Here is a 22,025-nt window from a genome sequence, read left to right on the forward strand (position 1 = left end):
GTAGGGAAATATTCTGACTCTTCACTCTGAAGAAATGGAGACTTTCATTTACATGAAAGACAAGGTTAAGGTGGCTCCAGGTTTGTATGCCAGGTCCCAAAGTCAGGGGGTGTGTTCCCGGAGGAAGAAGGGGCTTCTCTTGTGGGTTCCATATGCTCCATGACCGTGATTAGGGAGCACAGTTAACGTAGCAGTCTGTAAACAGTATCCCTGGGCTTGTGGACCATGATATGAACATGGGAGAAATCTTTGAAATATGAACATGCCTAAGTTAAGACACTTCGAAAGAGGTAACTGTTCACTTGTTAAATAATAAACATGTGGAACTCATAACTTTCAAGAGGTGGTACTAGCATGATATATAAGCAATTTGGAGAAATTTGCTAATAACAGAGCCAAAAACCACTACTCAAAAAAAAAAAAAAAAAAAAGGACAAGGTCAGGTAGGACTGCTCTCAGCAATATTGCTGTTGGTATCCAAATGCTGGGTTGGCTTGATCCAGGGGTTGGCCCAGGGTGGAAAAAGATCCAGACTTCTGTTAAATAAAGTTGGAGAGGCAAGCTAATATGAATAAGACAAATCATGGCGAGCTTGAAAGTCAGACAGGGCATCATTTTGATGAGAAAAGAAATGAAGATCCACTAAAGGTTTTAGAAAGTGATGTGATAACATGAGTGGTTAAGACATTTTATCTGGGAAAACTAAACCTCGATTTCCTGGCATTGGAAAATGATTATAATATTAGAACCTACCTATAGATTGATATAAGGATTAAATGAGATATGGAATGTGCACTGACTTTCAAGCCTCTCTTAATGCTGGGCACCCTTCCATTCTTTGGAACTGTATGGAATATGGCTAACAAGACAATAATCATATTTTCAGGACAAAAAATTACAACGTACTCTGACAAATAATTTTTGTTCCACTTCAGGGTGCTAAAAATGTACTTTTCATGATGCAAATGGGAATATCCAGGATATTTCAGTAATTTATGGAGAGAGTCAAACATAGTGTTTGAAAGTAGGGTTGCCCTAGAGAAAATCCATGATGTGTAATTGCCTTATTCTGAGAGAAGCAGTATGGTATAGTGTGGGAAGAGCAATGAAGGAGACCTACGTTCTTGATTCAGCTCCAACAGAAACTGTTAGCTTGTGCCAATGACTTCACCTCTTTGTACATCAATTCTCTCACTTGTAAATTGAAGATATTGAACTATATTGTAAGTCAAATTAAGTCCCTTCCTTTTTTGGGAAAGATGTTCCTTTTTATTTTCCAGACAGATTTTTTTTTTTAAGTCCACTGGGACTAAAGTGGGGAATGAAAGAGAAGGATGTATAAAAATGGCCATGATATATCAGACTAATGCAATTGAGAGAGTAAAAGAAGTTTGTTTTGGATGCTTTTATGGAAAAGAGGGATTCTACAGTAGGTACATAGTGGATATGACTGTAACATGGTTGAGAGTTTGCAACTGCAGATTTGGGAGTCATCAGCATAGAGCTCTGGTTAAAGGCCCCAAAATGCCTCTACTTCCAGGTAGAATATAGTAGGTTGCAGCAGCTCAAGCCACCCACTGCAACAAATTTAAAAATCTAGAAAAATTATTTTTTAAAATATTGTAAATACATCAAGGAGCTTTAGAAGCAATGAGTACTGGATCAATTCAAATTCCAGGAGGGTGCTGAGCCCTTCCAAGGTGAACTGGCTTATTTTTAACAATGGAGACCAAAAGACAATGGGATTACATAAAGTGCTGAAAGGAAAAGTTGCTAACCTAGATATTCTATACTCAGTGAATATGCCCTTTTTTTAAAAAGGAGGCAATTAATAGACAAAATGTTGAGTATTTTTTTTAGCTGTTTACAAAATACACACCTTGAACAAAAGGATACCAAAACATCAAAGGGAAAAGTTTGGAAAAATTTTAATCTTGCAAAAATTAAAAGAAAACTGGCAGGCAAAGTTGACTTTAAGACAAATAAAGTGAGGCATTTCATAATGATAAAGGTTAAATATAAGAGGAAAAAGATTTTAAATCCTTAATATTTATGCAGCTAATAACAGATTGAAAATTTATCAAGCAAAAACTGACAGAACTAAAAGAAGAAATAGACAAAACCACCTTATAGATGGAGATTTTAAAAACACTTCTCCCAGTTACTGATAGAATAAGCAGACAAAAAACTAAATAAGGATATAGAAGATCTGAACTACGTGATTAAACCTCTTAACATATATAGAACATTACACCCAACAACTGCAGAGTAAACATTCTTTTCTGGTACACATGGAGCATTTATCAAAATTCTTAAAAACAAACAATTTGAGGGAAAAAAAAAAGTATAGCTTAGAAAACACAAACATCCAGGGACTGAGCCTTAGGCAATACTTCTAAACAGTAGTGGTGGAGACAAAGGTGAGCAACAGAAATGAACGAGGAACAGCAGAGAGTTGGGGCAAGCAGGACTCTGTACAACCATCATCCAATGGAGCGAGGTGTTTCATCAGAGAGGGATCGATTTCTCAACTGCAATACAGAAGCCAAGAAGTGTTGTGGGGAAACTCACTAGATGTAGCAGTCAGGGAGACTGGTGATATTTACATTTATGAAAGCAGTTTCAGAATAATAATCAAGATGGAATCTTTCTGGGAGGTTAAAGGAGGGGGGATCATGTGGAGAGGAAAGCGAGTCAGTCCTTAGTGCACTTGGGAAGTCTGACAGTGAAAAAGAGAATTAGACCATTGGGAAAGATAGTAAAGTTAAAAAAAAAAAAAAAATGTTTTTAAAGAGAAGGCCAGACAGTGCCCGGAGGAGAATGTAGAGGGTCAAATGCTGGTTCCTCAGGTCTTGGACAAGGCAAGAACTAAGAGCTCAAGCAGCAGAGGAAATACGAGGAGGTCAAGGAGATGGACTGGTGGCAGAGGATGGCAGTGTGACTTCATTCTGACATCCTTGATCTCACTCAGGTAGGGCGTGAGGGGAAAGTCATTCCCTGGAGATTAAATAAGAAGTAGAAATGTGTTTTGGGGGGGAGGGCAAAGATAAGTGCAGGGGCTTCCCTGCTGGCGCAGTGGTTGAGAGTCCGCCTGCCGATGCAGGGGACACGGGTTCGTGCCCCGGTCCGGGAAGATCCCACATGCCGCGGAGCGGCTGGGCCCGTGAGCCATGGCCGCTGGGCCTGCGCGTCCGGAGCCTGTGCTCCGCAACGGGAGAGGCCACAACAGTGAGAGGCCCGCGTACCGCAAAAAAAAAAAAAAAAAAAAAAAATGATCAATGCAGAAGCAGGCGTGAAGGAACTAGAGAGTAGAGTTGATGCAAGACTGGAGTGTGATGTGCTGAGTGATATTTCAAAGATGACTTTTGTGATGTTATTGTTTTACAAAATAAAAATAGAGTGAGGCCTAAAGAACAGCCTGGGTCCAAATGTGATTGCCAATTAGATTAAGCCTGACTTGATATAAGCCTGCTTTTCTGGTTCTTTTTTTTTAATATATATATATCTTTATTGGAGTATAATTGTTTTACAATGTTGTGTTAGTTTCTGCTGTACAACAAAGTGAATCAGCTATATGTATACATATATCCCCATGTTCCCTCCCTCTTGCGTCTCCCTCCCACCCTCCCTATCTTACCTCTCTAGGTCATCACAAAGCATCAAGCTGATCTCCCTTTGCTATGCAGCAGCTTCCCACTAGCCATCCATTTTACATTTGGTCATATATATATGTCAATGCTACTCTCTCACTTTGTCCCAGCTCCCCCTTCCCCCTCTGTGTTCTCTTCCCCCAGCTATCCCTCCCCCCTCAAGTCCGTTCTCTACGTCTGCATCTTTATTCCTGCCCTGCCACTAAGTTCATCATTGCCGTTTTTTTAGATTCCATGTATGTGCATTAGCATACGGTATTTGTTTTTCTCTTTCTGACTTAATTCACACTGTATGACAGATTCTAGGTCCATCCACCTCATTACAAATAACTCAATTTTGTTCCTTTTTATGGCTGAGTAATATTCCATTGTGTATATGTGCCACATCTTCTTTATTACTTTTCTGGTTCTTTCAAACTCACTCAGCTTATTTCAATCTTAGAATCACATGACCATCTTAAAATTTGTTCATGATTTGGTGTTTTATAGGTGTCAGAAATCTTAAAGACCCCCTCCCTCTACCAGCCTCAGAAAGCAACTTCAATTCTCCTGAGGGAATCCCAGCTCCTATTCATAAACTAATGCAAAGTTACACTGCCTTATCCTGCTGCCTCAGCTCACTGTTGTGGCCCCTCCCGTTGCAGAGCAAAGGCTCTGGACGCGCAGGCTCAGGGGCCATGGCTCACGGGCCCAGCCGCTCCGCGGCATGTGGGATCTTCCCGGACCGGGGCACGAACCCGTGTCCCCTGCATCGGCAGGCGGACTCTCAACCACTGCATGACCAGGGAAGCCCTGAAAAAGTAAATATAGTTTTATCACATAATGGCAGTAAAAAGTTAGAGTGAGAGTGAAGATACTAAATGTTTACTTTGAATAAAACTTCCAAATAAAAATATTTTTAACCTTTTAGAGAGAAATAAAGTTCACATCATGATTTTGCTTTATATCAAGTTTTGTGTTGAAATAACTACATGCAGTTCCTGACCAAAAGTTTTTAATGATGTTTTCTTCAAATTCTGATAGTCACCATCAGTGAGAAAGCTTGCCTCGCCGATGGGTCTTGGCAAATGTTAGAATGGTATTTATTGGTTTTTCTCCAATTAACAGGAACTCCTTTCTCACTATTAACCAGAATCTGAATAATTTGATTTCTTCTGTCTTTGAAATTCTTAGGATAATGTGAATGGATTTCTAATGCACTTAAATTTTTTATATCATGTATTTCCAAGTAACGTGACACCTAACAGATATTTTGCTACCAGTCTTCTTTAGAGTTGAAGTTAGAAATATTAAACTCCCCCCAAACTAATTCTAACCTCATGTTTTCTTTGAATCTATGAGCATTGTTGGTACATTTTATTATATTTTCACACATTCATTGTGATTTTGATTAAATTCATTCCGGTGCTCGAAAATGTCAAGTAAGCCAATTTTCTGAAGACAAGAAACTCTCCTCAGCAATTCTGCAATAAGGATCGTTGACATTTTTCAATTCCTCTTTTAGTTCCTAACCTCCAGGGTGGGGGAGGGAAAGCCTTTCCTTTGATAGGTGACTTAGTAGGAGACAGCAGACTGTTTCTTCACATAAAGCTAAAAACAGACAGAACCATAGCAGCCTGGATTTTATTAGCAACATCCTTTAATATGGAATTCACATCTGTAGGCAAATGTACAGACAAGAGCTCTATGTGAACAAAACAATGTCTTGCATCTCAGCTGTTCAGAACATGGAGAACAGATATGACATAAAGCCTTCCCACCTCCCTGCCATCACAGCTTTCCCACCAGTACAGAAACCGTTTTGCTTGCATAATCCAGAAAATCTTATTTGTTTTAAAGTGTTTAGTTCCTACTCCAAATACCTGATCCTGAGTAGTTCGTTTTGGTACTTTCTGGCAAATCAATATTCTTCCAAGCCTTCCTCTCCAGGGATTCTAACTAGTGCTATTAACTGAACATTGTTACTAACATCTGTAAGATTCATCACCCTTCAGGGAAACACTTTGATTTGGTCTTGTAGAGACTGTCATCAATGCATCTTCTAATAGTAATACTCCATTTTTATATTTCCTTTGCTTCATTTGGTTCCAAACATGGTCATTTCTTAGGCAGGCTGTTAAAATGAGTGATTCTGTAATTGTGGGTGACATTTTGGCTTTAGTTCTTCCTGAACCCAATCAGATGTAAACTACTGTTGTAGTTGTAAACACTGCTGTAAACAGTCCCACTGAACAGTGGTTTTCAAAGTGTGGTTTCAGGGACTTCTGAGGATCCTTGACACTTTAGGGGGTAGGAATCCATGAAGGTAAAACTATTTTTGTAATAATACTAAGATATAGTATGTCCTCCTCACTCTCCTTCTTAAGAGTGTACAGTGGAGTTTTCCGGAAGCTATATGATGTGTGATTGAAGTAAATCAAACGGATTGAATGCAAAGCAGATATGAGAATCTAAGTGTCTTCTATTAAGCCAGACATTAAAGGATTTTCAGAAAATGTAAAACAATGCCATGCTTCTCATTAAGGATTTTTTGTTTGTTTGCTTCTGGAAACTATAGTTATTTTACATAAAAATGTTACTTATGTTAACATGTAAAGGAGTTATTTTTATTTTAAAATAAACATTTTTGAATTTCTAAAATGATAAATACTGCAAGATATAACCCACATTAACAAAAGATCTTTAGGGTCCTCAATAACTTTTAGGAATGTAAGGGGTGCTGAAATCAAAAATTTTAAGAATTAATCTCTCAAAAGACTATCTGTATAATATAGATATTTTCTATTAAGGCTCTGGCATAATTTACTTGGCACAATTTTTTTCATTTGATAACTTTTCCATGAAAATGAGATATTTAGGCAGATATTTGGGTAAAGAAAAAAATTATCAGAGCAAACAAATCCAAATTTGAAATAATCCTCACTATTTTTTCTAATAAGTGATTTAAATTTATATTTTTGACTACATGTATATATCTGTGAAACTCTAAAAAGTATGAAACTATAATTAGACTTTAATATTTAATTTAAAATTATCCTTTATAGTGGGAAAATAAATCGTATATTTAAAATACTTAAGGAGACTACAGAACTTTTTACTACAACAAATTAGTTTTCAGAGAAAATAAGATTGTCCATTTTCTTAAGAATATTTTAAAATAAATCACAAAGCTTTTGAAAAATTAAGTGTTTGATAAGGGGAATTTTTAGAAATATTACCATTTAATTTAATAATTAAAATGCTAAATTTTCCACAAAATATAATTACTTATACTCAAGTATAGTTAAAATATTTTTTTTTTTGCAGTACGCGGGCCTCTCACTGTTGGGCCTCTCCCATTGCGGAGCACAGGCTCCGGACGCGCAGGCTCAGCGGCCATGGCTCACGGGCCCAGCCGCTCCGCGGCACATGGGATCTTCCCAGACCGGGGCACAAACCCGTGTCCCCTGCATCGGCAGGCGGACTCTCAACCACTGTGCCACCAGGGAAGCCCAGTTAAAATATTTTGAAAACTATTTTTATAAGAATATTAAAGGCCTACAGTCCCTTTACTGAACCAATTAAATTTTCCGCTGTTATTTGCTTTTAGAAGCAAACTTTTTTTTATTTCTATAAACAAATAATGTCATTATAAAATTCCATTCAGAATCAGATTTTGGATATTTTACATCAAAAGCCAAGGATAAATAAACCTATAAATCAAGCCACAATTTAAAAAAATAAACAAAATCAATTATGTTTTATCAGAGACAAATAATGATGATGATGAAAATATGCCTTCTTTTTGGGGAGAAAATAATTTTAAAAATCAAAGCAAATTAAATAAAAGGAAGAACTAAGTATTTGAAACACTTATGCACAAAAGATTTCACTGACAATAAATACATTGCAATTAAAACAATAATCAGACTTACAGAGATGGTTTTAACATGGTGGTTAAAGGGGGAAATTCTATATAAGCATCTCTGCTGGCAGGTGCTCTGCATAAAACCTTAAGTGAAAAAACAATAATTACTGAAATCTGAAAGTTTACTGACTGAGCAAAATATGTATCCAAATATAATTTCAACTGTTATAAATTGTGAGTGGTTATAAAATGGTTGTAAATTTTGTTATCACTATGAAAAGTTTACAACCATGAGTCTCTCATGGCACACCTGTAACCCATTCTGCCATGACCACTTGTGGGAAGCTCAGCTTTAGAGATCTATAAAGGCAGAGTAGGATAAAATGGTAAAATGTGTGCTACAAATAATATTTGATGATACTCAAGTTTTGTAGGAAGGCTTATGGCATAGTATGGACTCAAGATGAACCTTGGCCGGGGTGTGCAGGTTTTTAACCGATGGGAAGGAAGAGGGAGGGCACCTCAAGTAAGTCAGCCAGAATTAGCAACATACCGAGGATAGGGTACTGCTAACAATGGATGAGAAAGGGTTAAGCTTTGAATATATAATTTCTTGGAAAGTGGCCAGAGTAGACTACGTGTTAGAAATTTGTGTTCGTAAATACTAGTAAAAAATTATATTAAAAAAATTATAGTATAAAATTACATGTATAAATCATGGAGAACCTTGAAAGTCAGGATATGATTATCATTTTGTGAGCCGGCCTCTCTCACCTATTAACAACAGTAGAAGATAGATCCTGACACACTGGCCAGAATAGACCAGAGAATGACCCGAGACAGGGTTACCCGTAAGGAGGCGAGGGGCCACACCAGACTAAAAGAAGTGGAAAAAGAGAGGAAGGGATGAGTTTGGAGACACATTTCCAAGGAAACATCAATGGGATTCAGTGACAGAGTCAACAGATTAAAGAGAATAGAGGCCAAATGACTGAGGAAATGGTGGTATCGTGTTCTGAAACAAATCTGGAGAGAGGACTTAGTTGGGAGATGGAGAATGAGTTTTAGTGGAGATGTCCTGGAAGCAGTAAGGAGTGTGAAATGTAGCACAGGTCAGAGGTCCGGGACGGACCAACAAGTGTCACCAATACTGTTTCGTGGTAGATGTGAGCTCTCCAAGAATGGCAGAATGCTAGAGACTGAGCTTTGGGAAGATTACTAAGTCTTGCTTAGCAGGAAGAAGGGGGAAGAAGAGCTATGGAGACAGAGGAGGGGTGCTGAGGAAAATATAAAAACAAGAATAGTGTATGCCATCAAGAAAAGAGAAAGCCTCAAGAAAGGATGACAGTCATGTTTAACTGGCCATCTCCAGCCTCAGCCTGTGTATGTTCAAATCCTGCCCGTTACTTATTAGTTACGTGTCATTTCAAAGGTTTTATCGTCTTTCTTAGTCTCATCGTCATCTGTAAAATGGTGATAATACACCTACCTCATATGGATATGTTGTGGATTAAGTGAAAAAAAATGTATACGGAATACTTAGCACAGGATTATCTCATCTGGCACAGATAAGAAGTTAATAGATGTAATTGATGACTTTAAGGGACCAATGGAATGGTGAGAGCAGAAAAAGTTGCACGAGATTAAACAAGGATTGAGCGTTGAAAAAAAAGACTAGGTATGAAAAACTTACTAGACAGTCTTTGCCCCAAAATGAAGAGAGATCACAGAACAGTTGTTAGAAGAGGCAGTAAGGTGAAGTAAAGGCTTTCTTATATCTGCTCTATACCAACAAAGGGTTATCATTAGTATTGTCACGGAGGCCTATTTAATTAGAGTTGGACCATCCTTCTGTTGACATGAGCCCACTGAGCCTTCAGAATAGAAATCAAACAATTGCACAACAACTTAAAAGGTCCTGTCAAAATATATGCAGACAGTAAAATGATGCAGGCCCTGTGGAAGACAGTACGGTGATTCCTCAAAAAATTAAAATTAGAATTACTATCTGATCCAGCAATCCCACTTCTGAGTATATACTCAAAAAGAACTGAAGGCAGGGACTGGAGCAGGTACTGTTCATGGCAGCATTATTCACAATAGCCAAAAGGTGGAAACAACTCATCAACAATTCATCAAAAGCTGAATGTATAAACAAAATGTGGTCTATACAAACAATAGAACACTATTCAGCCTTAAAAAGGAAAGAAATTCTGACACATGCTACAACATGGATGAACCTTAAAGACATTATACTAAGTGAAATAAGCCAGACACAAAAGGATGAATATTGTCTGATTCCACATGTGTGAGGTCCCTAGAGTAGTCAGATTCATAGAGACAGAAGGTAGAATGGTGGTTGCCAGGCTATGGGGAGGGGAATGGGAGTTATTGTTTAATAGGTACAGTTTCAGTTTGGGAAGATGAAAAAATTGTGAAGATGGGTGGTGGCGACAGTTGCACAACAACGAATGTATCTAATGTCACTGAACTGTACACTTAGAAATGGTTAAAGTGGTCAATTTTATGTTATGTATATTTTACCACATATATATATATATATAATCAGACAATATGAGCAAAATAAGTCACTGTCCTTTGCTAGAGGTAAAATGAAAAGTTATCAGAAACAACTTGTAGCAGTAACTCTTTTTAAATTATGAAATATTTCATACATACGAATAAGATGTATAATGGAAATGTAGGCAGAAAGAATAATGAAGCAAACATGTAGGCAGCTACCATCCAGCTTGAAACTGAACATTACTAATAGTGTTGGAACTCCGGTTGTGTGTCCCTGATGATACCCCTCTCCCTCCCCTACCGAGGATAATGCCATTCTGAATTTGTGTTTATCATCCCTTGCTCTTTCTTATATTTTTTTATAATTAAATTTCTTGTAATACGGTTCTTATTATATTTGTGACCCTAAACAATACACGGCTTTTTCCACCCGGCATCGTGAGATTCACCCATGGTGATGTCTGTAGCACACTCTTTGAGAACTGTGCTATCTTCCCAATGAATTGAAGCCTTTATATTATGTAGTGACCCTCTTTATTCCTAACAATGCATTTTGCCTTAAAGTCTCTTTTGTCTGGTATTAACACATCTACATCAACTTTCTTTCGGTTATTATTTGCCTATTTATCCATATATCCTTTTACCTTCAGTCTTTCTGGTCCTTGTGTCTTTTCAGATGTGCCTACAGCTGGCTGTTTTAAAAACCCAGTCTGATAATTTCTGTATTTTAACAGGCACATTTAAGACCTTTCCTTTTTATTGTGATTGCTGATATGTATGGGTTCTCCTCTATCATGTTGTTTAGCCGCCTTTCCTGTGCTTCCCCCAGCCCCTCCTTTCTTCTTTGGGATCAGTCAGTTTGTTTTGTGTTGTTAGCGCTTCTAATTCCTCTTCTCCTTTCTACTGATTTGGTGGTTCTATTACTTTTATAGTAAAATTACCCTTGAAATTTTGCCATGTGTACTTGACTTCTTACAAAGTTTAAAATGAATATCTTTATACTCTTCTTCCTCTAAATAAAAGAACATAAAGTAAAAGATAATGGAGTACCACCAACTGAGGCCACTTTGGTTTCTTGTCTTGGGATTTCCCAACCAGGCTGGTGGTATAAATTTAAAACTTAGACCTAGATTGTGGCTACCAATTCGTGGAAGACTATTTCTCCCCCAAAAAGTAGCAGCAAGAGAGAAAGATTTCTGTGCCTCTTCCCCTCTGCCATTAGGCAGATATTTTCAGTCCCACCCTTTCACACTGAAAGTGTGTGAGCCTTGGAGGGTTTCAGATTTAGGGGGATAAGAGAGTCTTCCGTTCAGCTATTTACTTCTTCAGTCTTTGCCTGGCCATTTATCTCAAAGCTTCCAGTTCCTGGTGTCTACATTTGCCCCCAAGTCAGCCCTAATTTCTTCATTTGCTTTCCACTCTGGTTTCTGCTTTACTCACTTATCTGGCACATGAGGATTTCCCTCACTTTCTTGCAAGCTCAGCAAGGCAATCTGAAGGGTATATTTGCTCGGATTTGTCTCGTATCCAGGTGTTTTGAAGAGACAAGGCTTTTCAGAACATCTAGTCTCTCTTTACTAAAAGCAAAGACTTTTCATCTGCTGCTTATTTGTGTATAGTGTTGCATACCATCTATGGATTTTCATGTTTTGTTTCAATTTGTCCTGGAACTTTTTGAGTGAAATATACAAGTTTCTCTTTTACAATTAAAGTGGATGAGTACCTGCAAATGTACAGAGATGTTCACCAAATGGCTGTTTAATGATTATTTTTATTTGCAAGTACGTAACCCAACGTCAAGTAATAGAGGATTCACAGAGTCAATTTTGCTACGATGCTTATTGGGCCAACAGGAGTTGTATGATATGGAAGATGGTCATGATAAGATGTTGAGTAAATAAGCTGTTTTGTATGTCCCCGTTTTTATATATACAAATATATATTTACATTGAAAAAATTCTGGAAGGAGACAGCCAGTATTTTGGGATATCATCAGGGATATTTTTGCTTACCTCTTGTTAATCTCTACTTTTTAATGAACAAGTAGTATTCTGTGTTTTTTATGCAAATGAAGGAACTACAACAACAAACAGCAGGGATTAGTGAAACACTTTCTAACCTTGGAGATCTGTCTTGTGGGGTAGTGAACTCCCCAATACTGAGAGTGTCTAACAGAGGCTGGATGACCTCCTGTCCAAGATTCCTGTCATTTTATGATTCAGAGATTCTCATTTTGTCTATTCCTGCCCCCCACCCCAACCCCGACAATAGGTCAACCAATCAATGCCTCACACACAGAAGCAAATATGCATCCCCCCGGAGCTGCCGGAATTGCTGAAACAATTTACCAAAGCCGCCATTCGGACCCAGCCGCAAGATCTCATCCAGTGGGCCGCTGAGTACGTACTCCTTTCTCACCTCCAGCCCGCGGTTCCTATTGGAGGTGGTGGTAGGGGGTGGAGGAGGGAAGGTCTTGGAAAACTGAGGAGGTTGTCACGGCTGCAGCCTGGGAGTCGGGACTGATCGGCATAATCTTTGGGATGCTCAGTTCTTGCATTGCTTTGGTGCTTTAAAATCCACACGTAAATACAGCAAACCGGGCGAGGATGAAGACCCTCCCCCAAGGGAACGAGACTGAGCAAGAGGACGCCAGGGCTATAGGCAAAGTGTCCTAGGGCAATCAGCAAGAGTTAGATTAACACATCACATCACACACGCACACTCCACCCTGTCCCTGCCCTCCACCTGCACCCCTCCCCCATCCCCCGTCCCAGTGGAGAGAAGGGTTCAGAATCCCGCGGAGCTTAGCCTGCCTTTCCCTGGTGTAAACCAGGGCCTCATCCTCAGGCTTAACCACTAGATGGCAGCAGTGCACCTGTGGGGGAGCGATGTGATGAGCCCAGGTGGAGGATTGTGTGGGATCAGTCCAAGTGGCTTCGCTCCTGAGATTACTCCTTCAATGGGACACCTTCCTCTACTGCTGTTAAAACTCATTCTTGCGCCCCAGCCAGACACTTTGTATCTTGTCTTTGGGGAAATTGTTATTTTCTTGACTGTGTCTTTGAACTAATACGTTCCTTCAGCATAAGGATGTCCGTACAGTACACGTTGCATAGGCAAGAGTGATGGGAACAAGCGGAGCAACGGCTCGGCTGCAAACAGCTTGCCTCCACCACAGGTGTCCTCCTTCAGGAGACACCTCCAGAGGCTGCTCAATGGAAGGAGCTTACACAATAACTGCTGGCTGAGGCTGAAAGAGCTTCACACACAAAGCCTCCCAGCTACCAAATGGCTTCTTAGACAAAAAGTGCCTGCTTGAACTGGGGAACTGAGGCTTGGGGCAGGAGTTAGGAGCTGACCAGACCTCCCGGGGACCATTTTCAGGCGATTTTTACTGCTTGGGGATGACCTCCTTAGTAGGGCTTCAGTGGGAGAGGGCAGTGAGGAGTGAGAGGCTGCAGAGTGGAGCTGGTGGGTTGAGGGAGGGGAGAATGTCCGCAGCATGAGGTTGAGGAGGTGCAGTGGGCAGGTGGTGAGAAGGACACCTTTGAGAAGGCTCACGACACAATCTAAGAGGAGCCTCACACAGTCTCCGGCTCCGGGGCTGGGCTAGGACGAAGCTTTTACAAATGGAAGGAAAATAAGCCTGTGGTGCTCATAAAAACAGACACAAATGGGGTTGCTTTGCCTAGTAATGAACTCTGTTTAGTTTTCTAGTCTAAATTTTATATATTACCTCTAAGATTGAACTTTAGCGTCAGAAGACTAATTTCTCTTGGCACACTCAGACAGACTTTGTTCTATACTATACAATAGTTTCAAACCCCATTTTTTTGTTCTTGCACTGCTTTGATAGCAAGAAAAATGACATTTCTTGGTATTATCCCTGACATTTATGGGAGAACACATTCCACTGTTGTAGCCTGCTTGCTCCCCCATATTGTATCGTGTGCTATAAATGTCTTAGATATCTGTGAAGAATCAGTCTGTAGTTTAACTACAATGAAAAAGGAGAACATGATCTAAGAACACTCTCCGTGTATTCAGACATGGAAAGCACTTGTCAGACAGTTTAATGTAACTTACAAACCTGCAGCACTTTAGAGGTAAAACTCCACAAAGTATTTCCAGGATGAAATGTCTACTTAATTCACCACAAGCAAAAGTTTCCCTGCATGTGTGTTGTCCATGAAGAAACCATCTACCAGACATCAGCAGGACATAAACTAATTTGTCTTGTGGTGGGTAAGTGTGACCACACAAATTTGAAGAACCATGGAACTGCTCACTGCAAAAGAAGCTAAATAACCCATGGAGGATGAAATCCATGACTGCAGCCTCATTTCCACGTTCTCTAACCAACTCTGCTACAAGGTCCAAAGGCACTGCTGCTGAGCCACACCCACCCGACCACTGACCTGTCTGCGGAGACTGCTCATGCACATTGGTAGAGGTCGCCTGAAAGTATTTCTTCTGCTCTCCCTGCTGGTGACCTCCCACGGGTGCCTGGAAGGTGTTTTGTTTGGTACTGGAAGCCGTTGCTCTGCATTGTGCGGTGGCTTAGAGACAAAGAGTGGTTTGCCCCATCATTGTATGGCTTTTATAAAATTCCCTCTGTATTCTTTTTATATTACCTGGATCTGGAGAAATTAATAAAATAAAATTAATAAGAGAGGGGGCAGAGGCTGTGATCCAGGGGTAGTCAACAACAAGGTTTCTGATGAAGACAGGCCCTTCCATATGGCATCGGTGCCCCAAGTATCAACTGCTCATGTCCAGTCTCTGCTGCAGGCAGCCCCTCTTCCCATCATAGATCAATCCCAAAACAGGGCTCAGTGGTTTTCCACACTGCACCAAAACAAAGTCCATTCCACAAAGCACTGATGGGCAGGCAGTTGTTACTGAAATTTCTGAAGGAAGATAGAGGAGGATTTTACAGCACACACCCCACGTGAGTTCATCTCAAACCCTTTTTTCTCTTGTCTTTTCACCTGAGCCTCCATTAGTGCCCTGCCAAACTTCTCTCCCCTCCCCAATGCAGCCCCAAGCCTCACTTTCTCCAGCTGGAAACGCTTCCAGGCTCACCCCCCAGAGTACCCCATCTCCTCCCCTTTCTTATGGAAGTCATTTTAATTTTCTTCCAACTTCTCTTTCCAAGATTACATACCCCTACTACTACCTAAGACCAACTTTAAGTATGTAGATAGCCATCGTACCAAGCATAAAGACTTTTATATTTGAAAGAAAAATATCCTCCAAGTACCAGGATTCTTCCTTCATAAAAAAGAGTGGGGGATTTAAAATAATTTTCTCTCTCCTTTAATATGCACACACGTAAAATAGGCATGCATATGTACATATACAATACTTATATCAATATATTATCTATCTCAATATATATGCCTATATGTGTGTATGTATGTGTGTGCACGTGCACACATGTATATAAAACACTTAGGAGGGAATGACTGAAAAAAATACCCAGACCTAATATGCTTCAGGGAATTCCATACCAAACACTTGGTACTCCTCATCCTTAGAGAAGAACAAATCTTTTTATTCCCTAAGCCATCTCGATACCTTAAGTGTAAAGTAACACATTCAGGGTTTTCCTGTACATAAATGAACTAAAAACAGTGTCTGGCATATAGAAGCCACTTAATAAATGTTCTTTCCTCCATCCCTTCCCTCAAAGAAAAGGGAGAGGGGATTCCCAAAGCATCCAGAGGCCACTGAGCTAGAGGCTGCTCCTCTAGCGCCCCAACTTTTTTTTCTTGTAGTTATTTTGGGGCTATGTCCCGTGGAGAGATTCCTCCAGTGAGAGAGTGGTCTGAGCGAGTGACTTTGTCTAACTGGGCTGAGCTTACACCGGACCTGCTAAAGATCCTGCATTCTCGGGTAAGGGCCAAACGGCAGCACGGAGGGGGAATGTAGGGACGATGTCAAGGTTGGGTGCGTACAGACAAAAGTCACAAAAGTCACCTGGCCACTCACCATTGTCTTAAAATTCACTAAACCATGCACTGAGAGTAAATCTTCCTGTGGGGAAATAGGAATCATGGTGAAATAGGCTGTAAGCTGAATTGTCAGTTGGGTCAACCCATGTCGTCCTGAAGCTGGCAGAATGTCCAGGGGCTCAATGCAATGTGAATTCCTTCTCTCCAGAAAGTGCAGGTCCACATGCCTTGCCAGTGTGTCCCTTACTGATCAAGCCCAGATACGATGCCAGTCACAGTTGGGGAGGGGCATATTATAGTTCCCCAGTTACCCCAGGTGCAGACATAGCCTAGCTTTTAGGCTCTCTCCACAGCCATATTGTCCTGGGAGCTGTCCTGTGAATGGATAAGGAGCGTCTGTCTTGAGAAAGTTTGCAGTTTGGCCAACTCCCAAGAAAAATGGCTTAGCACTACTATACTTCACTTTAGGATCCAGGACCAAGAGGTCTGGGGTGATTCAGGACTGACTTAGCCAACGGCCTTGGTCCCAGAGGCTTAGCATTTCACTGGAATCAGAGGACCAGGGAAGGTGTAGTAGCACTTCACTGGGGCATCTGCACCGTTATTGCATCGTTGGCCGACAACTGGCCATTTGCGCCCTTCCCTCTTGACCACCAAGCACCTTGTGCAGTAGACATGGCAGAGACCCGAGGTACCTGGGACCAAGCAACATTAGGCATCCAGACCACAGACCCCATGTTATTCCCAGGAAAGCGTGAGCGATGCATTCAGGGTCTAGTGCAAAGAACTCAGCAGAGTCTAGAAGCAAGAGATTTAACATCTAGTTCTAGTTTCACCACTAATTAGTGGTCTCAGACAAGTTCTCTGCCCCTTGGTTTCATTTTCGGGCTGCTTTATCTGCCTTACAGGGAGAACCTAGGGATGGAACAGCAGATAATAAAAGCACTAGAAAAAAATTAAAGTGTAATATACATGTATGTTTTCCCCATAACTTTGATACCTGAAGTTTGAATGATTATATCTCAGAACGTTCTTCACTAGGCTGAATATTTCTCTACCCTTACAAAGAGAACTGCCAAACAGAGTCTCTGTTGACCCCTGACACCTTCCCCCACTCCTTGCTGTGTGCTAGGAGAACCGGGGCCTTGCCCCGGGTAGGTTTCTCAGGGCCTTCTCTTGTCCTGTCCCTCATTCCCTGCCTTGTGTCTGTCCCCGGCCCCGCAGGTTGCTGGCAGACTGATCGTCCATGCAGATGAGCTGGCCCAGATGTGGAAGGTGCTGAATCTCCCACCCGACCTGTTTAATAGTGTGATGAATGTGGGCCGCTTCATGAAGGAGATTGAGTGGCTGAAGTTTCTCGCCCTTTCTTGCAGCTCTCTTGGAGTTGTAAGTTAGCTTTAATGGTTTTTGTTCCTTAAGGGAAAACCTCTAGGGACCTGGCAGGGGGAGGGCTGGTAAGAACAGAAGAGTCAACTCTCCAGGGTTCATGAAGAGTTGTGCCCCTTCTTGTCTACTCCTTCTCCTCTCTGAATTAAGGTCATTTCTCTGCTTATCAGCCAGAAGCAGGGATTAGGAGGAGAGAGGGGAACGCTGTCATCAGGTTCTGGGGAGAGGTTGACTAAAATGCATGTTTGGGATTATTTATGAATTTCAGTCATTGCACTTAGGTTTATTTCCATTACCACTCCACTCCCTCCATTCATATTCCTAAAGGTAACCAAGAGCCAGCTGTAGAAGGTGGGCTTATACTTGGGTTTCAGACACCTAGAGGATATACCAACAGAGATTTTTAAAAAGAGGTGCAGCCTTATCGAAAACTACTATTTGATAAGCATAATTGGATAGAAAAATCAGAGAGAAGAGAGCAGGAAAGGAGAGACGAGGCTATTTCCAGACTCAGAGTCCTGACATCCCCAGGGATGCAGGATGCTCATACAAATTCATGCCTTTTCCAAATTTGACTTGATTGACAACGGCAAAGGCCGTTTTCCTGTTTTAAAGAAACTAGTTCATATACATACTTAAAAGCTTTAGGTGTCATCTTATAAGTGGACTCACTCTTGTTAAACACTATTATAATAACTTAAATGAAAATGAGTCAGAAAAATGATTTTTTTAAATCCTTGAAATACATACAAGTTTAAAACTGAATGAGAAAATTATTGCCTCTGCCAAAACTAAATGGTACAAAAAAGGTAGTTTGAATCATTCAGTATATTTAAATACAATCTTGTTCTTTCTTCTCGAATATCCTGGGTATGCACATTAGACACTTTTGTTAGTGAGGAAAGTTACCAGAAATACTGTAGTCCAACTTTTCCTGTGGATGCTGCTGAACTTTCAGCATAATTATTTCTTTAGAGAGGAGAGGCCATTTGTGGGGTTTTTTTTTCCTTTTTCGCTGCCCTTTCTAGCACCCTTATGCAATGAATAAACTACTCTCAGCAGCAGAGGCAGATAAGTTGACAGCACTATCACACTTCTGTGGAAATAGCCCCAATGGTTGGGGAAAATCACAGGGGAGAAATAAAAAATGGGTACGTTTTATGAAATTCTCACGGGGTCACAAGTTTACTCACACCATGTTCAGAGACGTTCTAGGAGGGGGGAAGTGTACCAATACTTTCTCTGTCGTTAATCCTGCTCTTCCCCATCTACCCTACCCGTGAAGGGTGGAGTAAGAAAGTAAGTAGATTCAACCCAACGCAGGACTTTTCATCTGCTGCAATAACTGAAAACAGCTTTAAGGTGAATTGCTCAGTCTCTCAGATTTTTCCTCACTGCTCCTCTCTGCAAGGTGGCAGTTGTTCAAGGAAAGTGGTCATGCTGGGATCACAGAGCAGCCAGGAGGAGGGTTCCCACATCCCTTGGTCCTCTCTGGCATCTCTCTTTTTTTTTTTTTCTTGCGGTACGCGGGCCTCTCACTGTTGTGGCCTCTCCCGTTGTGGAGCACAGGCTCCGGACGCGCAGGCTCAGCGGCCATGGCTCACGGGCCCAGCTGCTCCGCGGCATGTGGGATCTTCCTGGACCGGGGCACGAACCCGTGTCCCCTGCATCGGCAGGCGGACCCTCAGCCACTGTGCCACCAGGGAAGCCCATTCTCTTGCATCTCTTGTCTCCATGGAAATACTCGTCTGTGTGGTCACATACGTCTTTGGTCTCTCTCACAGCACGACGGTCCCCCAGCCAGCTCACCTCTATTCTCCCTGGTGCTCAGGGCGTCTTTAAGTCTCTTCTGGGTTGCCCTCAACTGCTCCCTGCCTTTGGTACTCTGTGTCACAGCCCCTCAGTACCTTGGAGGTGTCTGAGTCCTCTCCTTGTCCACATACCTCACAGTAACCAAGAGTGACTTCGGAAAATCAGATTCCAACTCTCCCTCTGCAGCTGTAAGGTTTACTTTGATATGGCTGCCACCCAAACTGGGCAGAGGAAACCATGAGGTGAATTCTTTCTACCTCCCTGCTAAAACGGGGAGGTTGGCCTAACTGTTCCGTGAGGTCCTTTGATCTCTAACACCCTGTGGTTCAATTCCACCTTCTCTGCTTCCACTGAGACACCATCAGGCCTGGCTCTGGATGACAGTGGACCCCGCCAATTCTGAGAGGCACTCAGGTGTCTGACTTTGCTCCCCATCATCCCTATGTCAAAGAACACCTAGAGGTTAGGGCTTCACTGGTGGCGCAGTGGCTGAGAGTCCGCCTGCCGATGTAGGGGACACGGGTTCGTGCCCCGGTCCGGGAAGATCCCACGTGCCGCGGAGCGGCTGGGCCCGTGAGCCATGGCCGCTGAGCCTGCGCATCCGGAGCCTGTGCTCCGCAACGGGAGAGGCCACAGCAGTGAGAGGCCCACGTACCGCACAAAAAAAAAAAAAAGAAAAAAAGAACACCTAGAGGCGAAGTCAGCATGAAAGTCTAGTCTGTAAATAAAAGGTGCCCCTACGGATCCAGGGCCCATCCCATTTTGCCCACTTGGTTCATGTTGGACTATTGCTGGGAACTTAAATGTAAGGGTGGTCAGGGTGTCACCATCTGGAGGAAGGTGGCACTCTTGCTAATCGCTATATTCTTGGAGGCAAGCCCAGAAATGCCCTCCTTGCTTTGCCAGTTCACCAGCCAGCCATGATCTCTGGGCCATGTGGAGAATCCAGCCCCCTCCTTATAGAAGAATCTAATGGCAGGAATTTTAGGAAGCAGGTGCCTTTACTTCCCGAATCTGCATGTGGTTCACAATGCTACACTATGCAGACCTGTGTTCCTCTTCCCCTTCACCACTCCTTCCTCTAGAATACCTACCAATCATATACAAGAAGAGATCGTGTAATCGTGTTCACTGGAAGGAAGGGCATGTTTTGTTAGCAAATAATTCACTTTCTGAGCCTTTCGCCTCTGAGTTTGAAAATGAGGCTTGTAAGATGCTTACAGGCTATCTCTATGGAGTGGATCCCCATCTGACCAAAACTTCTTGTGCAACCGAATGCAGATCTCTGTTTGCTTTCGATTTATTTAAGTTTTTACCAAAAAGCTCCAGTCTAGAGAGTTCTTATCCATTCATCCTTTTATTAAATATTTGAAAATATCTGAAAATCATATAAGGGCAATAGAATTTGAGTTATCTGAATAATCAACAAAAGATGTTCGCGGTAGAAAGCACCTTTATTAGTGTGCTAAGGCTGCCGTAACAAAGTACCACAGACTGGGTGGCTTAAACAACAGCAATTTGTTTTCTCACTGTTTTGGAGGCTGGAAGTCTGAGATCAAGATGTCTCATTGGCTTGTAAATGGCTATCATCTCCCTTTCTTCACGTGGTTGTCCCTCTCTGCCTGCATGTGTCTGGTCGGTCTCTCTCTCTCCCCCATTCTCTCTCTCTGCATCCTAATCTCTTCTTATAAGGACACCAGACCTATTGGATTAGAACCCACTCTGATGACTTCATTTTAACTTAATCAGCTCTTTAAAGGCCCTATCTCCAGATACAGTCACATTATGAGGTTCTAGGGGTTAGGACTTCGACATATGAATTTTGCACTCAGCCCATAACAGCACCCCAATTTAGATGAGGCTGTAGCAAGAGGACTACAGAACAAAGGCAATAGGGGAGTAGGATTTTTTTTAGAAGCAGAGAGGATGAGCTATAGATGGAAATTGGGAAGTTCAGTGCACACATGCTCACAAATCTACCCAAAATCACTGTCATGCGGACCACAAGTCATGCATGTGGCCTCCCATCCTCTCTGACAACCTCTTACCAGCCTCCTGTGTGCCCACCCTCCCACCCTCCTTTGTGGAAGGGCCTGGCACACTGCCTCACACAGTGCTGCATGATGACCTCCAGGAGAGAACGCCCAAGGGCAGGAGAGAGGAAATGAAAGCGGTCTGCTCCCCTCCTGTGGCATTGCTCCAAGTGTCTCACTGGAGTATACAAGCTAGACTAATCACTTCAGCCCTTTAGAGAGAAGACTGCAGGGCAGTAAGAAGAAATCATTCTAATTTTGTAGATTACAAAAGCAAATTCCCCTCCTTTAGTGAGATTATTCTAATTAAAGTAATAAATGTCTTAAAGCATTCAACAGCTTATAAACTTAATTCCTTGAAAGTATCCCTCCAACCAAGGAAGGAAAGGAAAAAGAAAGGCACCCAGTAGATACTCAATATTTTGGGAATGAGTTAAATGACACTTGAGTGTAAAAAAATACAAGCTTTCCAGAATATTACATCATCCCCACTTTATTTTATGAGAGCAAGGTTTTCATTTTCTTTGTCGTTATCTAAACTGATCTTAAGGAATTTAGTTTGGAATAGTGACCGTCTCCTCATTTAACCTTATGACTTTACAGACCATTGCCAGAACCCTCAAGATAGTGTGTGAAGTGCTATCATCTGACCACGATGGTGGCCCTCCCCGGATCCCTTTCAGCACCTTCCAGTTTCTCTACACGTATATCGCTGAAGTGGATGGGGAGATCTCTGCATCACACGTCAGTCGAATGCTCAACTACATTGAACGGGAAGTGTAAGTAAACATTTACCAATTGGAGGGGAAAGAGGGTG

At 41.7% G+C, this 22,025-nt stretch overlaps 1 protein-coding gene across 1 annotated transcript in view; it reads left to right on the forward strand.

The window, feature by feature from the left end:
- The window catches only part of ROPN1 (rhophilin associated tail protein 1), a 26,585-nt gene that overhangs the window by 3,835 nt on the left and 725 nt on the right, over positions 1-22,025 (forward strand). Inside the window, exons 2-5 of the mRNA XM_007449686.1 lie at positions 12,292-12,419; positions 15,801-15,918; positions 17,202-17,363; positions 21,812-21,987. Of these exons, the coding sequence (XP_007449748.1) occupies positions 12,304-12,419; positions 15,801-15,918; positions 17,202-17,363; positions 21,812-21,987 (572 nt within the window). The 5' untranslated portion in view covers positions 12,292-12,303. The remainder of the gene's footprint in view (positions 1-12,291; positions 12,420-15,800; positions 15,919-17,201; positions 17,364-21,811; positions 21,988-22,025) is intronic.

The sequence above is a fragment of the Lipotes vexillifer genome, unplaced genomic scaffold (genome assembly GCF_000442215.2).
Source record: "Lipotes vexillifer unplaced genomic scaffold, Lipotes_vexillifer_v1.1 scaffold1378, whole genome shotgun sequence".
In the NCBI taxonomy this organism is placed as follows: domain Eukaryota; kingdom Metazoa; phylum Chordata; class Mammalia; order Artiodactyla; family Lipotidae; genus Lipotes; species Lipotes vexillifer.